This window comes from Bos mutus, chromosome 17, assembly GCF_027580195.1.
Source record: "Bos mutus isolate GX-2022 chromosome 17, NWIPB_WYAK_1.1, whole genome shotgun sequence".
Classification (NCBI taxonomy): domain Eukaryota; kingdom Metazoa; phylum Chordata; class Mammalia; order Artiodactyla; family Bovidae; genus Bos; species Bos mutus.
This window is the reverse complement of record NC_091633.1, coordinates 9988670-10013672: the sequence shown is the minus strand read 5'-3', so window position 1 is coordinate 10013672 and position 25003 is coordinate 9988670. Positions and strand designations below refer to the sequence as shown.

Here is a 25003-nt window from a genome sequence, read left to right as displayed (position 1 = left end):
ATGATTCATAAGTGGCGGCCTAAGCAGGTCAAGGATCTGCCATGCCAGGGATAGGATTCCTGAGGCCTTCTGTTCATAGACACACCTGGCTTCCTAAGAGGACAAAACTAGAGGTAGCCACTAAAGTGGAAACCAGCATCCCTATTAAGAGTTAGGAGACTTGGTTCCAAGAGCAGCTCTGCCAGGGACTCCATAGTGGGACCTGAACAAGTCTATTGTGTCCATTCCCCTCCTCTTCTTTTTTTTTTTTTTTTTTAAATATATGTATTTATTTATTTGACTGCACCGGATCTTAGTTATGGCATGTGATTTTTGTTGTGGCATGCGAGATCTAGTTCCCTGACCCGGGATTGAACCCAGGCCCCCTGAACTGGGAGTAAGTGTTAGTCATTCAGTCGTGCCCGACTCTGGACCCCATGGACTGCAACCCACCAGGCACCTCTGTCCATGAGATTGTCCAGGCAAGGATACTGGAGTGGGTTGCCATTTCCTTCTCCAGAGCATTTTCCCAACCCAAGCATCGAACCTGGGTCTCCTGCACTACAGGCAGATTCTTTACCAACTGAGCTACAAGGGAAGCCCAAACTAGGAGTATGGCGTCTTAACCACTGGACCACCTCCTGGTCCTTTTAAAAGGAAATAGATGAAAAATTTTCAGTCCTCTGTCTGGTTCTGTGCATCCGTGACCCTCTTAAGAGTCCCTGCCTCTTCAGGGGTGATGGGAGCCAAATTGGTCATTTGGCAACTGTGAGCTCCCAGAGGATAACTACAATATTACAACCAAAATCATGGGTAGTACTGTGGGAAAACCTCCAGGCTGGACTTGCAGGTGTGACAAGGTGCATGCGTGCTATCATGTCCAACTCTTTGCGACCCTTGTGGGCTTTTAGCCCGACAGATTCCACTGTCCATGGGTTTTTCCAGGCAAGAATACTGGAGTTAGACACGTACCCCTAAATCACGTTGACTAGAAAACGCCGCAACTGAAACCAACAAACTCCGTGAAGCATGTTTTCACGTCAATATAGGTATGAGAGTAGGACCATAAAGAAAGCTGATGCGCTTGAACTGTGGTTTTGGAAAAGACTCTTGAGAGTCCCTTGGACAGCAAGGAGATCGCAACCAATCAACCCTAGAAAAACAAATCAGTCCTGAATATTCAAAGGCCGGACTGACGCTGAAGGTTGGCAATAGGTTGGCCACCTAATACGAAGAACCGACTTATTAGAAAATATTCTAGCGCAGAAACAGAGTAAGCCTGCTCACCACAACTAGAGAAAGGCCTCTACCAGCTACAAAGACCCAATGTACCCAAAAATAAATAAAAAATGAAAAAGTAAGATATCACAGAAGAATGGCTCCTTAAGATAAATATATTTAACGTTATGAAAAGCTAAAAAAAAAACTCTGATGCTAAGTAAAATTGAGAGAAAATGACAGAAAATGAGATAGTTGGATGATATCAACCGACTGTACAAACACGAGTTTTATGCAAACCTCAGAATTATAACGGTTAGAAAAACCCAACATACTGTAAAACCAGCCATAGAAAAAATACAACCAAACTTTATACGCCCAGAAGAAATTTTAAGCTTTTCTTATACAAGTAATATTCAGTCTCCGTAGAGACTGTCAAAAATTGCCAATGCCGACTGTATTTCAAGTCGTCATGGCGGGGTATTGGGAAAAGTTTTCAATTAGCAATAATCGCGCCTCGGATAAACCTCATTGGCTACGATACTGCCACTGCGCAAAGCTGGAGAACGTGAGCACGCACCCGCTTCCCCCACGGATGACAACTGCCTTTTCACTGAGGGTGAGCGACCGCCAGCGAGCTCGTGGATTGAATCTGTTTCCCTGCATACAGTTACATTTAAGGCCCATCCGCGCAGGGGGCTTCTTGTGGTTGGGCCATCTCTTGTCGAACACTATTATTTTGGAAATAAGAGCGCTCTCGCTGGGGATGCCGGGGAATGTTATGCAAATTAGCATGACGTCACAGAGACGAATCGGGTTGACTTGTACTCTGAGGAGGAAACAGAGCATCAGGAGGACCGGAAAAGCGAGGACAAACCGAAGAAGAACCAGGAATTGGAGGTGAGAGTGGGACCAGAAAAAAGCATTTTCAAAAACCCGAACTAAAAATTTTAATTGTTAGTATTACAAAGATAAAAAACTAGACAGTACGGATAAAAAACTGGATTTGCCTAACCACGTTTGATCAAGTAATCTTCATGAAAGCTTAACATAAAACGCAAAACCCAATAAATAAACGGCTAGAATAAATGGAAACAGAATGTACTCTCACAAAGCGGTTATAAATGAAAACGTGAGCCTATTTTCTCACATAGGCATTTAACAAATATATAACTTGCCTCGAAAAAGTAGTACTTTCTTTTAAAACCGAAATTATTCAGTCTCCGTAGAGACTGTCAAAAATTGCCAATGCCGACTATATTTCAAGTCGTCACGGCGGGGTATTGGGAAAAGTTTTCAATTAGCAATAATCGCGCCTCGGATAAACCTCATTGGCTACGATACTGCCACTGCGCAAAGCTAACGAGTAACGCCCCTTCTCATCGTTCCCAATAAGCAAGGTTCCTATTTCAGAAAGGTGAATTGGCGTCTCGTGGCAAAACCCTTAAATATTGAATGAATAAAAATTAGACAACGATATGAAGAGCTCTCGGAAAAACATACGCTGATTCAGTTGCTTGATTTCGCTTAGTTTTTAGTGGAGAATGAAGCAAAGCATTGTGGGAGGGAACATGCTAATTAACTTAACTCACGACTACGAATTGGGGAGGAAAAGAAATGTGCTCTGTGTTGAGTGCTGTTCACTTGGCTTCTGATTCACGGTGTGACTATCCTCTGAAAAAGTGTTGGTTATCATTATTATTGTTGTTGTTTTTAATTGTAGCAAAGTGTGCATAACATAAAATTTGCCATTTGAACCATTTTTAAGTGTACAGTTCGGTAGCAACCATCACCACTGCACACCTCCAGAACTTTTTCATCATCCCAAACTGTTCCCATTAAACACTAACTCCCCATTCCTCTCCCCACAACCCCTGACAACCCATATTCCACTTTCTATGAATTTAGTAGCTCAAGAATCTCATGGACAGAGGAGCCTGGCAGGCTGTAGTCCATGGGGTCGCATGAGTAGGACACAACTTAGCGACAAGACCACCACGAGTACTTCATATAAGGGAATCACACATTTATTTGACCATTTGTATCTACCTTATCTCAGAGCATGTTTTCAAGGTTCATCCATGTTGTAGTATATTTCAGAATTTCATTCCTTTCTATGGCTGATATTCTACTGTACGAATTTTGTTATCCATTTATTCTTTGACAGGAGGTTTCTTCCTTCTATTGTGAGTAATGTCTCTATGAACATTGGCATTCAAGTATCAGTTTAAGTTCTTATTTCAGTTCTTTTGTGTATATATCTAGAAGTGGAATTTCTGAATCATATGGTAATTTAATATTTAACCTGAAAAGGTTTTCTCTGGGCAGGACATATTAATTCGGCAGAGAGAGGTTATTTCCACAGAAATGCCCAGCGTTTGTGAGTTTGAAGTAACAGTCACTCTCATTGTGTTGGCAAGTGGAAGGCTACTAGAAACCTTCATTGGACTTGTTTCAGCTCTGCACTATATTTTCCAAAAGACTTTTGGTTTTTGCTACTTGCCAAATTCAGACTTAAATTGAAGAAAGTAGGGAAAACCACTGGACCATTCAGGTATGACCTAAATCAAATCCCTTGATTATACAGTGGAAGTGAGAAATGGATTTAAGGGACTAGATCTGATAGAGTGCCTGATGAACTATGGAATGAGGTTCGTGACATTGTACAGGAGACAGGGATCAAGACCATTCCCATAGAAAAGAAAAGCAAAAAGCAAAATGGCTGTCTGGGGAGGCCTTACAAATAGCTGTGAAAAGAAGAGAAGTGAAAAGCAAAAGGAGAAAAGGAAAGATATAAACATCTGAATGCAGAGTTCCAAAGAATAGCAAGAAGAGATAAGAAAGCCTTCTTCAGCGATCAATGCAAAGAAATAGAGGAAAACAACAGAATGGGAAAGACTAGGGATCTCTTCAAGAAAATCAGAGATACCAAAGAAACATTTCATGCAAAGATGAGCTCGATAAAGGCAGAAATGGTATGGACCTAACAGAAGCAGAAGATATTAAGAAGAGATGGCAAGAATACACAGAAGAACTGTACAAAAAAGATCTTCACAACCCAGATAATCATGATGGTGTGATCACTGACCTAGAGCCAGACATCCTGGAATGTGAAGTCAAGTGGGCCTTAGAAAGCATCACTACGAACAAAGCTAGTGGAGGTGATGGAATTCCAGTTGAGCTGTCCAAATCCTGAAAGATGACGCTGTGAAAGTGCTGCACTCAATATGCCAGCAAATTTGGAAAACTCAGCAGTGGCCACAGGACTGGAAAAGGTCAGTTTTCATTCCAATCCCAAAGAAAGGCAATGCCAAAGAATGCTCAAACTACCGCACAATTGCACTCATCTCACACGCTAGTAAAGTAATGCTCAAAATTCTCCAAGCCAGGCTTCAGCAATATGTGAACCATGAACTTCCTGATGTTCAAGCTGGTTTTAGAAAAGGCAGAGGAACCAGAGATCAAATTGCCAACATCCACTGGATCATGGAAAAAGCAAGAGAGTTCCAGAAAAACATCTATTTCTGCTTTATTGACTATGCCAAAGCCTTTGACTGTGTGGATCACAATAAACTATGGAAAATTCTGAAAGAGATGGGAATACCAGAACACCTGATCTGCCTCTTGAGAAATTTGTATGCAGGTCAGGAAGCAACAGCTAGAACTGGACATGGAACAACAGACTGGTTCCAAATAGGAAAAGGAGTACGTCAAGGCTGTATATTGTCACCCTGTTTATTTAACTTATATGCAGAGTACATCATGAGAAATGCTGGACTGGAAGAAACACAAGCTGGAATCAAGATTGCCGGGAGAAATATCAATCACCTCAGATATGCAGATGACACCACCCTTATGGCAGAAAGTGAAGAGAAACTGAAAAGCCTCTTGATTAAAGTGAAAGTGGAGAGTGAAAAAGTTGGCTTAAAGCTCAACATTCAGAAAACGAAGATCATGGCATCCGGTCCCACCACTTCATGGGAAATAGATGGGGAAACAGTGGAAACAGTGTCAGACTTTATTTTTCTGGACTCCAAAATCACTACAGATGGTGACTGCAGCCATGAAATTAAAAGACGCTTACTCCTTGGAAGGAAAGTTATGACCAACCTAGATAGCATATTCAAAAGCAGAGACATTACTTTGCCAACAAAGGTTCGTCTAGTCAAGGCTATGGTTTTTCCTGTGGTCATGTATGGATGTGAGAGTTGGACTGTGAAGAAGGCTGAGCGCCGAAGAATTGATGCTTTTGAACTGTGGTGTTGGAGAAGATTCTTGAGAGTCCCTTGGACTGCAAGGAGATCCAACCAGTCCATTCTGAAGGAGATCAGCCCTGGGATTTCTTTGGAAGGAATGATGCTAAAGCTGAAACTCCAGTACTTTGGCCACCTCATGTGAAGAGTTGACTCATTGGAAAAGACTCTGATGCTGGGAGGGATTGGGGACAAGAGGAGAAGGGGACGACAGAGGATGAGATGGCTGGATGGCATCACTGACTCGATGGACGTGAGTCTGAGTGACCTCCGAGAGTTGGTGATGGACGGGGAGGCCTGGCGTGCTGCGATTCATGGGGTCACAAAGAGTCGGACATGACTGAGGGACTGATCCTGATCTGATCTGAAGATGAAAACGGTAGTCTCTGAGAAAATTGTATTTCCCCCAACATTTCATTATGAAAAACTTCAAACATGAAATGTGCAATGTATTGCTTACTGAATATTTATGTAGTCATCAACTAGATGTAAAACTGACATAAAAGGGCCTGTTTGGGGATTTTCCTGGTGGTCCAGTGGTTAAGAATGTGCCCACCAATGCAGGGGACACATGTTCCATCCCTGGTTGGGGGAGATCCCACATGCTGCAGGGTAACTGAACCCGTGGGACACTACTGAGCCCATGCTGTAGATCCCCAGCTCCTTAACAAGGGAAATGACCGCAGTCAGAAGCCTGTGCACTTCGACTACAGAGTAGCCCCCAGTCTCTGCAACTAGAGAAAGCCAGCACACAGCAACAAAGACCCACTGCAGCCAAAATTTTTTCTAAAAAAGACCTGTTTGATGCTGATGTCTAGTTAACTTTTTTTTTTTTTCCACAGCCAGAGTAGGAAAAAACAGCAGAGAGAAAAAGAAAAGACTAACAGTGTGATTAACTTAGAGGACTTTGTCATTAATGCCTGGTGCAGTGGATTTGTGAGAAATGCAAAGACTAGCATCATCCAAGGAACTTCTCAGCCCTTGAGAATGTCTCGATTGGGTGGCTCATTACAGCCTGTCGGTAGCTACCAAGGGAAATTGTATTTCACCAGCTGTCTTGAATGACTTCATCCTCCACGGATGACTTCCCAGACTAAGAAAGCTGGAAAACTCAGCTAACTTCTCCCCAGAACATGAGATTCTTTGGGGCCTAAAGGCACAATAATCTTGTGTTCCTGGCCAGTCTCTTAATGATGCTTATTCCCCTGGGAGAACTGAGGAAATAATGTGGATATGAAGTTTTCCAGGATAATATTGGCCTGAGATGGGGGTAATGTCATGTTTTGACATTTCTATAGGTTTTGATCAAACACTCATTTGTGCAGAAAATATTCTGGATTATAATTTTTTGCCTTAGTTTCCAGTCTACATTTTGATCCTTTTTTTTTTTTTTTTTTTCCAGCCAGGGTTCCCTGTGGCTTCCCTGTATCTCTGCTGGTAAAGAATCTACCTGCAGTGCGGGAGACCTGGGTTCGATCTCTGGGTTGGGAAGATCCCTTGGAGAAGGGAACAGCTTCCCACTCCAGTATCTCTGGCTTGAAGAATTCCATGGACTGTATATTCATGGGGTGGCAGAGTCAGACATGACTGAACGACTTTCACTCACTTTCAGCCAGCGTGGTCAGGTTAACTAAGGCACAAAATATTCATGTCAGGTGATTCTCCCAGCCCAGGGACCTATTTGAGGTGTGACTGGAGGTACTGCTCCCAGAGTGATCTCTGGTAGCCTCGGCCTGCAGTGGCTTGAAGCAGAGTTTCGGTTCCCAGCCTGAGATTGAGGTCGGGTCTTGCAGAGAGAGAGCTGAATCCTAACTACGAGACCAGTGATGAGTGACAAGGCCCTGGCTTTGCAAAAAAAGAATTCCCCCAAAGACGAAAAGTAGTGAGACAAGTAAAATGTTTGTTAGGAGGAAAAAAGAGTACAGTACGTCTAGATAGACACACAGGTGGACTCAGAGTCGCGACCTCATGGTAGCTTGAATCACTCATATGAGGCATTTCTTCTGGGTTTCCTTTGGCCAGTCATTTCAATTTGCCTAGTTCTGAGTCCCTATTCGGTGCCTCTTACTATCTTCCAATGTGTGCGCATGAATCTCTGTCAGGATGGATTTCACCAAAAAAACTTATGGGTAAATTTAGCATCATTCCTCTTTTGACCTCCAAAGAGTTTTCTGGTCTGGAAGTCAAGGTTGCCTTGACTTGAAGGATGAGAAATATGTGGTCTCTTATTTTCATCTGGGCAGGGACCAGCCTCCTCTCTTGGTTATACTGCTATTGATATTTTGGAGTTTCTGTATACAGGAAATAAACTCAAATCGCTTTCCTTGTGGGTGAGTGGGGGGCATCTACCTCGTGCTTCAAAACTACTGAACTTACTTTACCAATATTTACCGCTATGCATTCAATGAGAGTAAACTCTGACTCCAGCTTTCATATTTCTTCTCTGGGCCTCAGTTTTTTGTTGTTGTTGTTTTGTTTCGTTTGGCGGTGTCCAGTGGCTTGAGGGATCTTAGTTCCCTGACCAGGGATTGAACATGCACCATCAGCAGTGAAAACTCTGAGTCGTGACCACTGGACCATCTGAGAATTTTCCTCACTTCGTTTTAAAATGGGGGAAGTGGTTCCTTAGAGTGGTCTTCTTCTTTGATGTGTTCTAAAGCACAAACTGATGTCTTATCCAGGCCACGCTACAGATCAGTGGCTCTCACTGGCTGCGTATTAGAAACAACTGTGAAGTTTGTAAAACGGCTTGGTGCCCGTGTCTCCCCAGACCAGTTAAATCAGAATTTTTGGAAGTAAGACTCAGGCATTGTGTTGGTTAATTTAATAAAAACATAAGATGAGAAATAAAATTGGAGAAGCCACATGTGTAATCATATTAGTCCCTGTGTATTATATTTCACTTTAATTGTTCCTTTCAACTGTAATCAGTTTTCTAGACATTTGTGAATGAATTTCTTCACAACTCACTGCATGGTGGGAACCTGATTCCGTTTCGATGCGTGGGAAGGATTGTAAACACTGAAGTTGAGGATGAGTCAAACCTAGATCCATTGCTGAAGCTTCTAATGAGAGAGTGAATTCCCACTTGGATTGTCAACTAAAAAAGATGCACAACGTGAGAGTTGCGAGTTAAGTTTTATTTGGGGTAAAATGAGGACTGCAGCCTGGTGGACAGCACCTCAGGTAGCTCTGAGAGACTGCTCTGAGAGATAGTGAGGGAAGGTTAATATAGAAGATTCTGGTGAAAGGGGAGCTTACAAAAGGTGTTCTGTTAGTGATGCACCATGAAGGGATTTAGTGATTTTCTAGATAGGAAGAGATGGCAAAAATTGGGATCATGAAATCAGTTCCTGAAAATATCTATGTATCTAAAGACCTGTCCCACCAGATTCCCTGGAGCACAGAGTGCCTCACTCCACCCTGAACTCCCTTAGGGGGTGTTGAAGGTCAATAGCTGCAGCAGCACAGGGTTCAATCTCCTTGTTTTTATTCAATCGCTGGCAAATGCTCTTTGCAGCTCTTTGCAATTACAAATTTGCAAGTGCCAATTTGTAATTGACAGGATGTACTATTTAAAAAAATATTTATTTATCTAGCTATGCTGGTTCTTTGCTGTGGCATGAGAGAGGCATGCATGATCGATCTAGTTCCCTGACCATGGATCGACTGGGGCCCCCTGCTTTGGGAGCCCTGAGTCTCAGCCACTGGACCATCCGGGAAGTCCTTGGATGTACTATTTTGCACTCAGGACATTGGCATCTAAACTAACCGCTTCTCTCTCAAAAACATGATGGCTTAGGAGACAGCTGCACATCGCATACCTGGGTTTGAAACCTCCGACCAGAGAAGGCCAACAGGGGGCCTTACTAGACAATCTGGGTCCTACAACTGTGAAGCCCAAAGGACTGTGGGATTTGTAGTTTTTCTTGCATCATTTCTGCTTCATGAACTACATTTCCCAAAATGCAAATATAGCCCGTCTGTCCCTGTTGGGCGTAAAGTGTCCCTTAAGCTGTGGAAGGTAAGTGTGTTCTGTGCCGGCTGCAGGTTTCTAGAAACTGTGGATTCCATTTCTCTTCTTTGCCTTTGGTGGGACCTGGGAGAGAGCAGTTGTTCCAGTTGAGCATGTTTTCAACAGGGTTTCCCGAGCCCTTTGGTCTCAGGAATCGGGAACCTGTATTTGTCTAGCTGTTCACGTGTTACTTTGGAAAGTCAGGGTCCTGATCCCAGATCTGGAAAGCCCAATATAAAATAATGTTTACGTATGGGGTGAGTGTCACTGGAGAATGTCTACATTTTATCAAAATCTATGTCAAGGCCTTGTTTTTTTTCAGCTAGAAAAGCTGAGGAAGACTGTTTGTCATGTCTCACGACTCTTCACTGTGTCCAAGCATCTGTATTTGCAACTGAGGGTAAACTAATAGAATGTGGGGGAAATAGAATAAAAGGTAGGCGAGTGCTTAACTACATTAATAAAATCCTGAGAAGTCTGAGCAACAGTTTCATCAACTAAACTGGAGCTCAAATATGCCTCTTTAGTTTATGAAGAAATAAGATAATTTTAATTTATAAAGTGGGAAGTAGGTTTTTGGGACACACAGTCCCCCAAGGGATGGTTTTAACTAAAAATATAAATATGTTCCTCTGATAAAGACGTCTTTAGATGGAGTCATAGATAGGTTAACAATGAGCTATTAAAGGACTTAAATATTTTTTATTTTTGTCTGTGTCGGGTCTTCGTTGCGGCACGCAGAATCTCAGTTCCCAGAAAGTGTTGAAAGTGTTAGTCACTCAGTCATGTCCAACTTTTTGTGACCCCATGCACTGTAGCCCACCAGGCTCCTCTGTCCAGGGGATTTCCCAGGCAAGAATACTGGAGTGGGTTGCCATCTCTTTCCCTAGGGGATCTTCCTGACCCAGGGGTCAAACCCAGGGAATACTACTTTAGTTCCCGGACCAGGGATCAAACCCACATCACCTGCATTGGAAGGCAGATTTTTAACCACAAGACCACCAGGGAAGTCCCAACCACTCACTTTTTGAAGTTTGTAAGAAATTCAGTTCTGACCACCAGGTGTTACTGGGAGAGACAGAATAGTTCTTATATTATGTTAGAATTCTGCTTTATCATTTTATCTCCCTCCTTTTTAAAATAGATTTTATTTTTTAGAGGCCTCCTCCTCTTTTTTTTCTTTCCTTTTTTTTTTTTTTTTTTTTTAGGAAACCAAAACATACAGTTTCCCTTGGATGCAGAAAGCCTTGGCAGATTTGCCAGTCATAATTAATACCCATCTGATGGTCAGAGCATAGGAGAGCTATGGCTCTTAGGAGACCAGGAAGACAAGATAGGCTTGAGCTATCATGAAATAAAACTATACGTTTTATTTTGTGAACAAGGTTGTTGTTTAGTCGCTCAGTCATGTCCGACTCTTTGTGACCCTCTGGACTGTAGCCCTCTAGGCTGCTCTGACAATGGGATTTCCCAGCCAAGAATACTGGAGTGGGTTGCCATTTCCTTTTCCAGGACATCTTCCCAAACCAGGGATCGAACCTGCATCTCTTGGGTCTGCTGCATGGGCAGGCGGGTTCTTTACCACTAATGCCACCTGGGTTTGGGCTTCCCTGGATCAGGAAGAACCCCTGGAGAAGGGCACTAAATAAGGATGTTACCCAGGCTTTTCTTTTAGTTTCTTGCCTAGAGTTAAGGTTTGTCTATGTAAGTTTAGGCTAAGCTTAGCCCTTGTTTACTGCTGTACTGTTGATAATCATGTGCCCTTGCTGTCATTTTTGTCTAGGTCAAGGGCAACAGGAGGGAGGTATACGTTTTAAGTTACCTGCCCTTGTTCACTATGTCTAGTTGTTTCAAATAGTTTTCTCCAAATACTATATGATTGCTAATATCATCCAGATATTGGAATTTTGTCTACCATGAAGGCAAAATATTCCATATTTAAGCTTCTCTTCAAACTTCTCCATTCTTCTTTCTTCTCATTAAAAAAAATTATTTATTTGGCTGTGTTGGGTCTTAGTTGTGTCACGTGGGGTCTTCCTTGCCCTGCGACCCTTGAGCTCCAGAGCATGTGGGCTCAGAATGTTGCAGTTTCCCTACATTGGAAACAGGGAGTCTTAACTACTGGACCACCAAGGAAGTCCTTTCTGATTTTCTGATCATATCTCCTGAGCTTATAAAATATGGGTATATTTTACTTGGCTCTTGGCATTTTCATGACTTTTGGCATTTCTGTACTTCCACTGTCCAGGACACACTAGGGCATCCAAACATTCCTCTAAGAAATTACTGTTGAAAATTTTATTTGTTATTGTGGAGATAGGTAATGTAATGAAGCCCCATCCTTGGATCTAACACAGATCCTCAACAATGAACAGCTCTTGGTTAATCTTGTGCTATTTATATACTCCACCTATTGATTATTCACTCATCTGTTTTGTATGTTTTTTAATTAAATTAAAATTTTTAGGGACTTCCCTGGTGGTCTAGTGGCTAAAACTCCATGTTCCCAATGCAGGGGGCTCAGGTTCAATTCCTAGTCAGGGAACTAGATCCCACATGCCACAACTGAATGATCCCACATGCTGCAACTAAGACCTGATACTGCCAAATAAATATTTAGAAAAAAACTTTTTTACATTTAGTTGAAAGTTTCAGGTGTACAACTTAGTGATTCATAATCTTTAAAGGTTATATTCCATTTATAGTTATTATAAAATATTGGCTATATTCATGTTGTACTATATATCCTTATAGCTTATTTATTTTATAGATCAAGTTCGTACCTCTTAATCCCCTCTCCCATCTTGCCCCACCCCCCTTCTCTTGGTTATCTTGATTTTTAAAACCCAGTTTCTGAACTTCCCTGGTAGGCTAGTAGTTAAGACTCTGAGCTTCCAGTGCAGGGGCACCAGTTCGATCCCTGGTCTCAGGGAAGGTCCCTGGATCCTATGGGATGTACCATGTGGCAAAACAAAAAAACAATTAATAGATAAAAAACAAGTAATTAAAAAAAAAAAAACAGTTTCTCCTGTGATGCTTTTTTTCTCTCTAGCATGAGGATGAGCTTTGGGTTAACTTTCAAAAGGACAGCAAAAGTCCACTGGAGGGCAAACTTCAGCCAGCAGTGCTCACTCAGATCCACTGGGTTATTTGTGCCACCAAGTCCTCCTCTGGACCCTGAGAAGGTCAAAGAGTTACAACGCTTCATCACCCTTTCCAAGAGGCTCCTAGTAATGACCGGGGCAGGAATCTCCACCGAGTCAGGGATCCCAGACTACAGGTCAGAAAAGGTGGGACTTTATGCCCGCACAGACCGGAGGCCTATCCAGCATGGGGATTTTGTACGGAGCGCTCCCGTCAGCCAGCGGTACTGGGCTAGAAACTTTGTGGGCTGGCCTCAGTTCTCCTCCCACCAGCCTAACCCTGCACACTGGGCTCTGAGCAACTGGGAGAGACTCGGAAAGCTGCACTGGTTGGTGACCCAAAATGTGGATGCCTTGCATACCAAGGCGGGGAGTCAGCGCCTAACAGAACTGCACGGATGCATGCACAGGTACGGGAAAACCTAAAACAGTGAATGTAGAAATGTGTGCTCCGTCAGAGCAGGGACCTGGCCGTGCTGATCACTGCTGTCTTCCCTAGACCACGAGGAAATGATTCAGGAGGAAGTTGTTTACTCTGGAGTTGATCCTAGCAAATTCAGTGAGGGAATGGGACGTGAAACAGGGAAGATAGGAGAGCTAGGGAAAGGTTATGCTAATGAATGTGTTACTGCTTGGGGCAGCTGGCTCTCTGACTGTTCAGCAGTTTCAGAATCATCTTACTGAAAAATCAAGGGACCTGGGGTGTTTATCCATCATCTCCCATCCTTCACTGGTGGAGGGGGACTCTGGGAGAATTAACTCCCTAATACTGACTCTGCTCCTGCAGGAAAGCTTCTATGGCCAGAGAATTAGGAAGCCACTTACAAGAGATCTGTATGCAGGTGGCCTCTGAGTGTTCCCAGGGAACTGTGACCAGACCACCAAACAGCATGTGCTACAAACAGCTGGGTCCCCAGTGCCTAGACACATAGATCACAGGACAGCCAGGACCCAATAAAGACTGATGAAGTGAACATACGTAGCCCTGGTCGTAACTTGTAGCTAATTGGAGCCCATTTCCTTATCTTTAAGCCTGGGAAACAGTTCTCTGCGAACTGAAATCAGTCCACCATTTGTAAACTCTATTGGGTGCCTGCAACATGTGGTGTGTACTGGTGTGCTCCTTGCCGGTGTGGAGGGGTCAAAACCAAAATATAAAATGTGGTCTGCATTATATATATATATATATATAAAATAATACCAAAATATAATATGTGAGAATTTGGTAATCTTTTTTGGGGGGAGACCCGAAAATACCAGGTTTAATGACAAACAACTCCACACATGACTGTTATTTTATGTGGTCCTTGATAGACATGTTTTACAGGTTCAGAGAAACAGGAGTAATCAAGAAAGCTTTTATAGGTGAGGTGGGGCTGGAGAATAGCTCAGGTTTAACTTGACAAAGGCAGGGAAAGAGGGCTTTCCATATGAAGGGAACTTTTGTAGAGTGTGGACTGGTCTCCTTGGAGACTAGTATGAAATCAGCTTGTCTGGGAAGGCTAGACCCAAATCCTGGATGCATTTAAAAATCTTGCAGTGCTGATTTGGGTCTGTTGTGAGAGACCAAAGGGGGCTGTTGGTGGTTTCTGAACAAGAAAGCAATATGATAAAAATAGCATTTGAGGAAGGCTGGACAGGATTAGGAAGAGTGGCTCAGGGAGGTCAGCCAGAAGGACTCAGACTAAGTTAGTGTCAGGGAATGAGCTGGGGATGGCTATGGGTTCATTAAGTTTTTTTCTGTGATGAAAATTTTAAAAATCCACAGAAGTAGAGTCATATAATGGACTCCCACGTACCATCACCCAGATTCAAAGAGTTTTATCAAGTCTACTTTATCCTTTCTCTTCATCTCTTCTTAAATTTCTTTTTTCCCGCTTTGGCCTCGCTGTGTGGCATGCAGGATCTTAACTCCCCAACCAGGGATCAAACCTGTGCCCCTTGCATTGGGAGTGGGGGGTCTTAACCATTGGGTCGCCAGGGAAGTCCCATTTTCTTAAATGTTTTAAAACAAATCTGGGACCTGGCAGTGAAAGCCTGGAATCCTAACCACTAGGCCACCAGGGAACTCCTGGAAAAGTATTTCCATGGGCAGCGATAATTACAGCAAATGATTAGAGCAGAAGATGGAGGGGGTTGGAAAACCCTGGTTTCGGGACTAAGGAAATTATCTGGTAAAGTCTTTGCAGTCATGTTAAGGATAAAAGTGAGCTGCAGCAGATTTAAGCAGGGAGTGGGTGGTGAAGAAACAAATGCATTTTGTTCTAGAAGGCTGGCAGGCACTGGAAGGAAGGTGATAGCTAAAGAGGTCATGACAAGATATTAATAAAATGAGGGGAAACGGGGGGTGTCAGGGAGAGAAAGCCATCGTGATGGAGGAGCTGGAGATGGCTGGGATGAAAGGTCTCTGGCAGCTTTGTGCCTCCCCCAGGTCAGTCGGCCCTTCTGTGGTTTCAGGGTCCTCTGCTTGGATTGTGGGGAGCAGACTCCCCGTGGGGTGCTGCAGGAGCGGTTCCAAGTCCTGAACCCAACCTGGAGTGCCGAGGCCCATGGCCTGGCTCCCGACGGCGATGTCTTTCTCACCGAGGAGGAGGTACAGAGCTTCCAGGTCCCATCCTGCTCTCGATGTGGGGGCCCCCTGAAACCAGACGTCGTCTTCTTCGGGGACACGGTGAAGCCTGACAAGGTTGATTTTGTGCACAAGAGGGTGAAAGAAGCTGACTCCCTCCTGGTGGTGGGATCATCCTTGCAGGTAACTGGCTTGTTGTTACTGGTAACTGACTGCAAGCTGGGAGGCCCTGGTGCTGGTGGTAGTGGTGGTGGTTTAGTCTCTAAGTCTTGTCTGATTCTTTCTGACCCCATGGACTGTAGCCCGCCAGGCTCCTCTGTGCCTGGCATTTCCCAGGCAAATATATTGGAATTGGTTGCCATTTCCTCTTCCTGGGGATCAAACCCATGTCTCCTGAACCGGCTTTACCCTGGAGGGGCTCCCTATTTGGTCCAGCTCTTTCTGCGTCTAAAGAGCTCTCACCTGCCTCTTCTGCCCTGACAGGTGTACTCAGGTTACAGGTTCATCCTCACTGCCCGAGAGAAGAAGCTGCCCATCGTGATACTGAACATTGGGCCCACGCGGTCCGATGACCTGGCATCTCTGAAACTGGATTCTCGTTGTGGAGAGTTGCTGCCGTTAATAGACCCACGCTGACCACAGCCTGATGTTCTGGAGCTGGAAACTGGGCTTTCACTTTAATTCTGCTGCTAAGGGTAAAAAACCTTAGATACCAGATTCCAGTTCCTACTCAAGTCCGATACCATGCTTCCACTGCAGGGGGCATGGTTCCATACCTGATCAGGGAACTAAGATCCCACATGCTAAAGGGCGTGGTCAAAAAAAAAGGATGGCCATTTTAAATTATTATTTATTTTTAGCTGTGTTGCAGGGGCTTTCTCTGGGTTGTGGCCAGTGAGGGCTACTCTTCGTTGGGGTGCAGGGGCTTCTCATTGTGTTGTGTTCTCTTGTTACCTCTAGGCAGGAGGGCTTCACTAGTTGTGGCACGGGCTTAGTTGCCCTTCACCACGTGGAATCTTCCAGGACCGGGGATTGAACCCCTGTTCCCTGCATTGGTAGATGGATTCTTAACCACTGAACCAATAAGGAAGTCTTGGTATGGCCATTCTTAACTGAAACTTAAGTGAAATGGTTTCTTGATGGTTAAGTGAAATGGTTTAAACTTAAGTGAAATGGTTTCTTAAATGAAACCATTCTTAATTTTTTTATGTATGTTAAGCGATATTGGAAAGACAATGATTTTTGAATTCTAGGCACATAGCTATTTAAGACAATGTTCCAAAATCTGCCATTGCCTTTTCCCCCATTACCAAAAATAACAGCTTTATTAAGATATGATTCCCATACCATAAAGTTCATCCTTTAAAAAGTATACTTAAAAAGTATGTAATTAATGTGTTCTTAGTATACTCACAAAGTTTACACATGAATCATCACTACTTCTAGAACATTCTCATCATCCCAGGAAGAAAACCTATTAGCAGTGATTCCCCATTTCCCACCCTCCCTGGTCCTGACAACAACTAATCTTCTGTTTTTGCCTGTCCTGGACAGTTCATACAGTAGGTAGCCTTTGGTGTCTGTCTTCTCCTCTTAGTGTAATGTTTTCAAGAGTCACCCATATTGTAGCAGGTGTTAGTACTCTACCTCTATATTCACTATTGGTACAACCACTTAAAGAAAAAGGTTTTTCTCCAGCTTTGAGATATAATTCATATATCATACAGTTCACTCATTTACTGCATACAATTCAGTAGTTTTTAATATATTCCCAGAGGAGTAAAGCCACTTTTTTAAAAAACAGATTTTATTTTTTGAGGTTCATGGCAGAATTGAGCAGAAAGTACAGGAGGTTCCCATACATTCCTTCCCCCTGTTTACTCACACGGTATTTGTTGTTTATTTACTGAAGGAATCTTGGTTGCTTCCAACTTTTTGGCAATTATGAATAAAGTGGAGGTTTTCTGTGGACATACGTTTTCATCTCATTTGGGCAAATACCAAGGAATGAGATCGCTGGATCACATGATAAGAATATGTTTAGTTTTTAGTTCTTTGATAGTAAGAAACTATCAAAGTGTTTTCTCAAGTGGCTGCTTCCCCACCAGCTATGTGTGAGAGTTCCTGTACAACTACTTTTTAAAACTATTTTAATGAAGATGTAGAGCATCAAGATCAAGGAACAGAACCCTGCTAGCCCCCAAGAAGTCCCCTTGGCACACTCACTTTTGAAAGTGTTAGTCATTCAGTTGTGTCCAACTCTTTGTGATCCCATGGACTGTGGCCCATCAGGCTCCTCTGTCCATGGAATTCTCCAGGCAGGAATACTAGAGTGGGCAGCCATTTCCTTCTCCAAGGGATCTTCCCAACCCAGAGATCGAGCCCAGGCATCTAACATTGCAGGCAGATTCTTTACCATCTGACCCATCAGGGAAGCCCACAATCACTTTTAACTAGTGTCTTATGACTAGAATAAAACATATTTATTATGGAAAGTGCAGGTGATACAGATAAGTAAAAAGGATTTTCATACAAATTACCCATAATCTTACCACCAAGATAACCAAAATTTAACATTCTGGTGTAACTGAATCTAAAGCTTTTCTTACAAAAGTTGAATCAAGCAGTGCAGTGTTTTACATCCTGTTTTCACCTTACAGAGGTGACATACCCTAAATTCTATGGTTTTTTGAATGGGGGACTGATGTACACAGCCATTTCCTCCTCCCCACTGTCGGCTTATTTTGGCATTAACTTGTTTCTTTTCTTTTCAGATACCTAAGGATTCATCCCCGCTTCCTCTATCTGACCGAGGCTTACCAACTGTAGCCTGCAGAGGGCGGCAAAGCAACATCTCTCTGCAGGACCATCTCTGAACCCAGCAGGTTTCAGAGCTCAGGAGTTAAAATCTTCAGGCTAATGAGATTTACCCCATAAGATGGACTTGCAGTTTCTTTTGATAGGAAAACTGCTTTTTAAAAATCTCATTAGGCAGAAGAAAGAGCCCAGGAAATATGTAAACCAGAATGACCTCCAGAGTGCTAACCTAGGGATCTCACTAATATCCTAAGTAAGGGGGTCGGGGGAAGGAAATGACTTAATTTCTAATTCTAAATGGTTAAATATATTTAAGTGAATCATTTTGATATACTTTTTTTTTTTTTTTTCAAAAAAATGATGAGCAATAATATGAATTAATTTTTTACTAACCAAGGGATAAAGGAAACATTTTTTAAATAGCACATTAGGTATGTGGGTTGTACTTTTATATTTTTTTAATCAGCTGAAAATGAATGTAGCTTTATGACCCAGTTCTCTAAGGATTTCTGCTTGATTTCAGCTGCTGGAATGAGACGGGCCTTGAACCTGGTCTGTAGAGAGGAAACAGTGAATTCCCAAGTGGATTCTTAAATTGATTTGTTTCTGCTGAGGGAAGCAGCAAGCCTTGTTTGATTACTGTGTTAGCCAGAGAGAATCATCGTCCTACGCTAAAGCTTTCTGCACAATCTCATCAAAAAGTGAGGCAGGTGAAAGATTCACAGCCTATTCTGGATAGTCTTTTGTCTGAAATTGGGGCAAGCAATATACATTTATCCTGCATCTGCCTAGGAAGCAAATTTCAGTTAACTGGGATAACCCAAGATATTGAAAACACATAGCTTTCTTTTCACCTGCACAATATGTTTGCTCATAACCATCCATTAATGCTGGAGAGGCGTAAGGTTGTTGTAAATCTCACTCCAGCTTTTTTGCATCTAGAGATACTAAGATGCTCTGAACGAGATTTGCTCAGTTACTGAAAGTCGGTACTACCAATAATTGCATTCAAATCTGGGTCTTTTGAATTCCAAGCCATTCCCCGCCATGAATCTCATAAATGGTTACTGACCAACAGTGTATTTATCTACTAAGGCTACAAAGATACAGCTCCTTGTTCTCAAGTGGCTCACAAAAGATGTGTTATCTCGCCCACCCTCATTCCTTACCAAAAGATGTCACAGAGTCAGGCATGAAATGATAGGAGAGAAAATTTAGTCCATCCCCGATTCACTTTGTCTAAGATCCAGACTTAACTAAGGCCACAGTTTTTAAAGAGCCAGGACTAGAATCCAGGTAGATCTTCCTCCCTGTTCTTTTAGACAGCAGTGATTCCTACCTCTCTGAAAATTCCAGTTAGTAGGAAGTTAGCCTGAAGTGGAAGTCAACAGCACCCCTGGCCAAGAATGGTAACAATGTGGGCAGTGGAGACCAGGTTAGGCTGCCAGGGAGAGAGGTCAGGCTCTTTTATCACCTAATGCTGGCATGATTCATGAAACCAAGTCTTGAGGGCCTTAGGAATGTTTGTTTTGGTTGTACTTCCTCTGGAAATGAATTCTTTGCAAAAAAATTTGCCTCAAGAGGAACCTGGCATTTCCTGAAGCTGATGCTTCTCATGTCTCTTACTTTGCATCTTTTGCTTTCTTCTAGCTTTGCAGTTCCCAACCCGCTCTAAGTGCCCTGAGTTGGACTAACAGACTTCTACTAGCGGGTGCTGTCAGCTTGTCGCTGCCCTGGTTACATGGTTCTAACTGCATTCATCCAGCTTTGGCTGTGACTTTCACTCATATCCTTCCTAGTTGCTTCCACAACTCTGCTATCACAGTTGTATTATATTGTTTGCTTTTTAATTAATTTATTTACTGTGGCTGTGCTGGGTCTTCATTGCTACACACAGGCATTCTCTAGTTGCAGTGAGTGGAGGCTACTCTTCTCTGTGGTGTTCAGGTTTCTCATTGCTGTGGCTCTTCTTGCCGCAGGGCACAAGCTTTTCAGCTCAGACTCAGTACCTGGGCCCCATGGGCTTTAGTTGCCCCAAGGCATGTGAGGTCATTCCCAGACTATGGATTGGACTTGTGTCCCCGGCATTGCAAGGCAGATTCTTATCCACTGTATCATCAGGGAAGTCCTCACGGTTTTCATAAGTAGAAGTCATGAAGGCAAACAAGCACAGAATACTCAAATCTCCTTCCCACTAACTCATACTCCTTTCACGATGTTAAAACTGAGTATCCTCTCGGCTCTCCCTTAAATAATAGCATTTGTTGAACACGCTATATCCCAAGCATTGTGCAAAGTATTTTACAACGTATCAGCTCGGTTGACCCCACCAGAGATGCTTGTGCATGCATCAAGGTCAATCCTCATTGGATGCCAAATGTTTCCTGAGAGGATCAGAGGCAGGATGGATAGAAAATGCAACACTCCTAGGTAGGGTGACCAGCCATCCCAGATTTTCCAGTACTGAAGGAGTTTCCTGATGCAGGGCTTGCAGTGCTAAAATCAAGATGACTTGTCCACTCTGCTCCAAGGAAGAGCAAAGGTTGCTGCCAGCTATAATAGTTAATTCCAGATATATTATTCTTGTTGAGATTCAAGATGGTCCTCTGATGTCCAGATTGTTTCCTTAATTTTTTTTTAAATATTTGTCTGCTCCAGGTCTTAGTTGTGGCATGTAGAATCTTTAGTTGCAGCACGTGGGATCTAGCTCCCTGACCAGGGATTGCACCCAGGTCTCCTGCATTGGGAGCACAGAGTCTTAGCCTCTGGGCAACCAGGAATGACCCTGATTCCTTAATCTTTATGTCACATGAACAAAAAGAAATTTAAACTCATCCAAGAAAGCAGAGTCAGTCTTCTTAATTTATTAGAGAAGGAATACAGCAATGCACTGAAACTCTTAGGATATAGGCAGACTTGGATTTCCAAAACCCTGTCTTGCTAATTAGTGGTTAGGTGAACTTGGGCAAGTTGATTTTATCTAATTTTCAGTTTCTATAAACGAGGATAATAGGAGCTACTTCATTGGGTGGCTATGAAGATTAGACAAGTTAATGAAGCATGTATAGCTCACAGCACAGTGCCTGGCAGAGTGAGCAAATGTCAGCCATTATCACTAGGATATGGGAGGTGGGTGGGAAGGTGAGATGAGAAGCCATTCCATCTGCCAAAACCTTTGTCTTCTATTGAGTGCTCCTTTGAGTAGACTCACTCGGATCTCCCCCAGAGCCACTTTTCCTTATTGTGTACCTGTTTTGTCTTAAGAGGGACTCCCCTGGTGGTCCAGTGGCTACTTCTGCTTTATTGACTACAACAAAGCTTTTGACTGTGTGGATCACAACAGACTGTGGAAAATTCTTAGAGATGAGAATACCAGACCACCTTATCTGCCTTCTGAGAAATCTGTATGCAAGTCAAAAAGCAATAGTTAGAACTGGACATGGAACAACAGACTGGTTCCAAATCAGGAAAGGGATACATCAGAGCTGTATATTGTCACCCTGCTTATTTAATTTATATGCAGAGCACATTATGCAAAATGCTGGGCACAAGCTGGAATCAAGATTGCTGCAAGAAACATCAATAACCTCAAATATGCAGATGACACCACCCTTATGGCAGAAAGCAAAGAAGAACTAAAGAGCCTCTTGAAAGTGAAAGAGGAGACTGAAAAAGTTAGCTTAAAGCTCAACATTCAGAAAACTTAGATCATGGCATCCGGTCCCATCACTTCATGGCAAATAGATGGGGAAACAATGGAATCAGTGAGAGAATTTATTTTAGGGGGCTCCAAAGTCACTGCAGATGGTGACTACAGCCATGAAATTAAAAGTTGCTTGCTCCTTGGAAGAAAAGCTACGACCAACATAGACAGCATATTAAAAAACAGAGACATTACTCTGCCAACAAAGGTCCGTCTAGTCAAAGCTATGGTTTTTCCAGTAGTCATGTATGGATATGAGAGTTGGACTATAAAGAAAGCTGAGAGCCAAAGAATTGATGCTTTTGAACTGTGGTGTTGGAGAAGACTCTTCAGAGTCCCTTGCACTGCAAGGAGATCAAACCAGTCCATCCTAAAGGAAATCAATCCTGAATATTCATTGGAACGACTGATGCTGAAGCTGAAACTCCAACACTTTGGCCACCTGATGCAAAGAACTGACTCACTGGAAAAGACCCTGATGCTGGGAAAGATGGAAGGCAGGGGGAGAAGGGGACGGCAGAGGATGAGATGATTGGATGGTATCACCGATTCAATAGACTTCCCTGGTGCCTCAGACGGTAAAGCATCTGTCTACAATGTGGGAGACCCGGGTTCGAGCCCTGGGTTGGGAAGATCCCCTGGAGAAGGAAATGGCAATCCACTCCGGTACTGTTGCCTGGAAAATCCCATGGACGGAGGAGCCTGGTAGGCTACAGTCGGATACGACTGAGCGACTTCACTTTCACTTTCTTTCACTTTCACCGATTCAATGGACATGAGTTTGGGTAAACTATGGGAGTTGGTGGTGGAAGGGAAGCCTGGCGTGCTGCAGTCCATGGGGTCGCAAAGAGTCGCACGACTGAACGACTGAACTGAACTGACTGACTTTCCTGGTCCCCTCGATGCCTACCAAGGATAAACGCAATGGAGGTGTTCCTAGCAGAGGGAATGTAGAAGGAGGCGCATGTATGTAGAGAATGAGAGACCCAGAGTGTAGTTCACCCTTTTCTCACATTTGACTCGCCTACTCTGTCCTTGCTGCGGGATTCTGTAGAACTCAACCCCACCTTCCACGGACACCGACCACTGCGCCTGCGCTGGCTCGCCCACACCCTCTACTCTCACGCGAGAGGGGCGGGGCCGGGGCCCGGGGTAAGCGGCGGTAGGCTGGGGCTGGGCCAGTGTTCACCAATAGAAAAGAGGAGCCTAGAGCCACGTGGCCAGAAGAAAGCCAGTCACATTTGCTACTGAAATCCTCCATCCTGGAGTGTGGCCAGCGAATTGGCAGGCCTGGGAGCACACGATCACGTGATCAGAAAAGGTAAATAAGGCCACGTGGTTTTTCTTCGTTTGCGGCAAATGGTTGAGTGTCGCTGTACCTTCAGTGAAAGACTATTTAATGAACGTGTGTGATGTGCCAAGCTCTGTGAAGATACTGTAGCTTCTGAGGTTATACCTAATCCTGACATCGCATTACTCTCGGTCCAGTTTATGTGTTTATTCATTTAAATCATCCCAGCCGTTGTAACAGTGTTTCCGGTATTTCGTTTCCTGTAGTAAGCACCCCGCAGATGCTCATTAAGATTGTTACAGGAATATGTTACAGGAGTTCTCACTCCCCCAACCCTTGGGATAATAAAAAGAGGTAGGATTTTGCGTAAGAGAGTATTTTTAGAGCCCAGCTTGAGTACTCAGGGGACTCTGTTGTTTATCCACCGAAAAAAATAGGAATCAGAAACAGTCCCCTAAAATCTTATTTTTCTTTCATCCAAACAGGGACTTGCAGTGTCCTTCCATTGAAAGAAGATATTTATAGGGACTTCCGGAGCGGTCCAATGGTTAAGACTCCTCCCTGCCAACTCAGGGGGCACTCGGTTGAGTCTCTAATTGGGTAACTAAGATCCCTCAAGACAGGCAGCTAAAAAGTTAAAACAAACAAAAAAAAAAATGAACTTTACAGTTCTTTGAAGGCCGAGGTCAGGTCTAATTTAATTATTTGTCCCTTGCAATGATACTGTAGCACAGTATGTATAAAATAGACATTCAACCTAAATGATGAATTTCCTTTTGAAAATAGTCCCATTCTTGCCTGCGGAAAAGGTGCTGAGCACTAATGACCAACACTTCATTCAGCATTCGGCAATTATTCATTGAGTGCTGTATATATCAAGTACAGTACCAGGCAGACAGAGTTATGAAAGTGATTAAGACACCCCACTCTACCCTCAGCAATTCTCGATGTGATGGCATTTTTCCTCTAAATGACCAGATTTGGGTTCCAGTGTTAGCTATACCATCTATGAGAGGGTGACCTTTGACAGATGACTTGCCTCTTTGAGTCAGTTTCTTCATCTGTAAAATGGGGAGGTAATAATACCTTCAACTATAGAGCTGTTGTGAGGGTGAGGAGGTAATTGTGCAAAATGCATGGCACAGTCTGGAAGGTAGAACATAGCATATGTTACACAGCATATGCCAGTTGACAAGCAAAGAGAAAAAAAAAGTCTCAGAAAACTGATGGCAGCTACTAACAATAAATCATTGTCTTCAGGCCAATCCCAGATACATTGTATCCTCAGCATTTTGTGCAGTGTCTGGCCCAGAGTGAGTATTGAATAAATATTCTTTGAATGGAGGAATGAAATGAAGGAGAAGTTGGGACCAAAGACGAATCCACATGCACTCCTTTGCTGCCTACCACACACCCGATAGTGTGTATTCTGTTAGTCTCCAGTGGTTTAAAACTGCTCAGTCATGGCTTTTCATAGTCCACGTGGTCCTTTCTCATCTTTGTTTTTCCAATTCAGTTCTCTTCTGTGCCCTTCTCCACTCTCTCTGGTGAATTTCATTGCCAGTGTAGTAATAAACTTTTGTAGAGAAACCTGGCTGAGTGACTTAGTGGTTAACAGCTCAGGCATTGTCAAGGAGACTTAACATGCTTCCTAAGTTGCCTCAGTTGTGTCCGATTCTTTGTGACCCTGTGGACTGTAGCCTGCCAGGCTCCTGTCACTGGCGTGGGTTGCTATGCTCTGCTCCAGGGGATCTTCCCGACCCAGGGATTGAACCCGTGTCTTTTATGTCACCTGCATTGGCAAGTGGGTTCTTTCCCACTAGCACCACCAGGGAAACCCACCAAAGAGACACGTCTGGTCAAATCCTGACTGCCATTTGTGTGATCTCAGGCAAGTGACTTGACTTACCTGAATTTTTAGTTCCTCACCCATAAACTGGAGGCAGCTGTATGGATCTCAAAGAACTGGTTTGAACACTTAAAGAGATGAGACACAGAAAACACTTAGCACAGTA

The 25003-nt window shown here is 43.4% G+C and overlaps 1 protein-coding gene and 2 non-coding genes across 4 annotated transcripts; 1 reads left to right on the top strand and 2 right to left on the bottom strand.

Moving 5' to 3' along the window:
* Nucleotides 1–1617: 1617 nt before the first annotated feature.
* LOC138991533 (U4 spliceosomal RNA) lies at nucleotides 1618–1758 on the bottom strand. Its single transcript, XR_011467507.1, has one exon. It is a non-coding gene; the product is annotated as a U4 spliceosomal RNA (small nuclear RNA).
* A 659-nt stretch (nucleotides 1759–2417) lies between these two features.
* LOC138991534 (U4 spliceosomal RNA) lies at nucleotides 2418–2558 on the bottom strand. The gene has a single exon (XR_011467508.1). It is a non-coding gene; the product is annotated as a U4 spliceosomal RNA (small nuclear RNA).
* Nucleotides 2559–9406: 6848 nt separating this feature from the next.
* SIRT4 (sirtuin 4) lies at nucleotides 9407–24915 on the top strand. 2 transcript variants are annotated; one of them, XM_005891477.3, is made up of 6 exons: nucleotides 9407–9474; nucleotides 12518–13018; nucleotides 15066–15360; nucleotides 15661–15872; nucleotides 16138–16273; nucleotides 17952–24915. In XM_005891477.3, the coding sequence occupies exons 2-4, from the start codon at nucleotides 12519–12521 to the stop codon at nucleotides 15811–15813; spliced, it is 948 nt and encodes a 315-aa protein (XP_005891539.2). In that variant the 5' UTR covers nucleotides 9407–9474; nucleotide 12518; the 3' UTR covers nucleotides 15814–15872; nucleotides 16138–16273; nucleotides 17952–24915. The 2 variants fall into 2 exon arrangements, with proteins under 2 accessions (XP_005891539.2, XP_070242125.1); XM_070386024.1 differs by lacking the exon at nucleotides 16138–16273 and having other exon boundaries at nucleotides 17952–24908.
* Nucleotides 24916–25003: the final 88 nt, after the last annotated feature.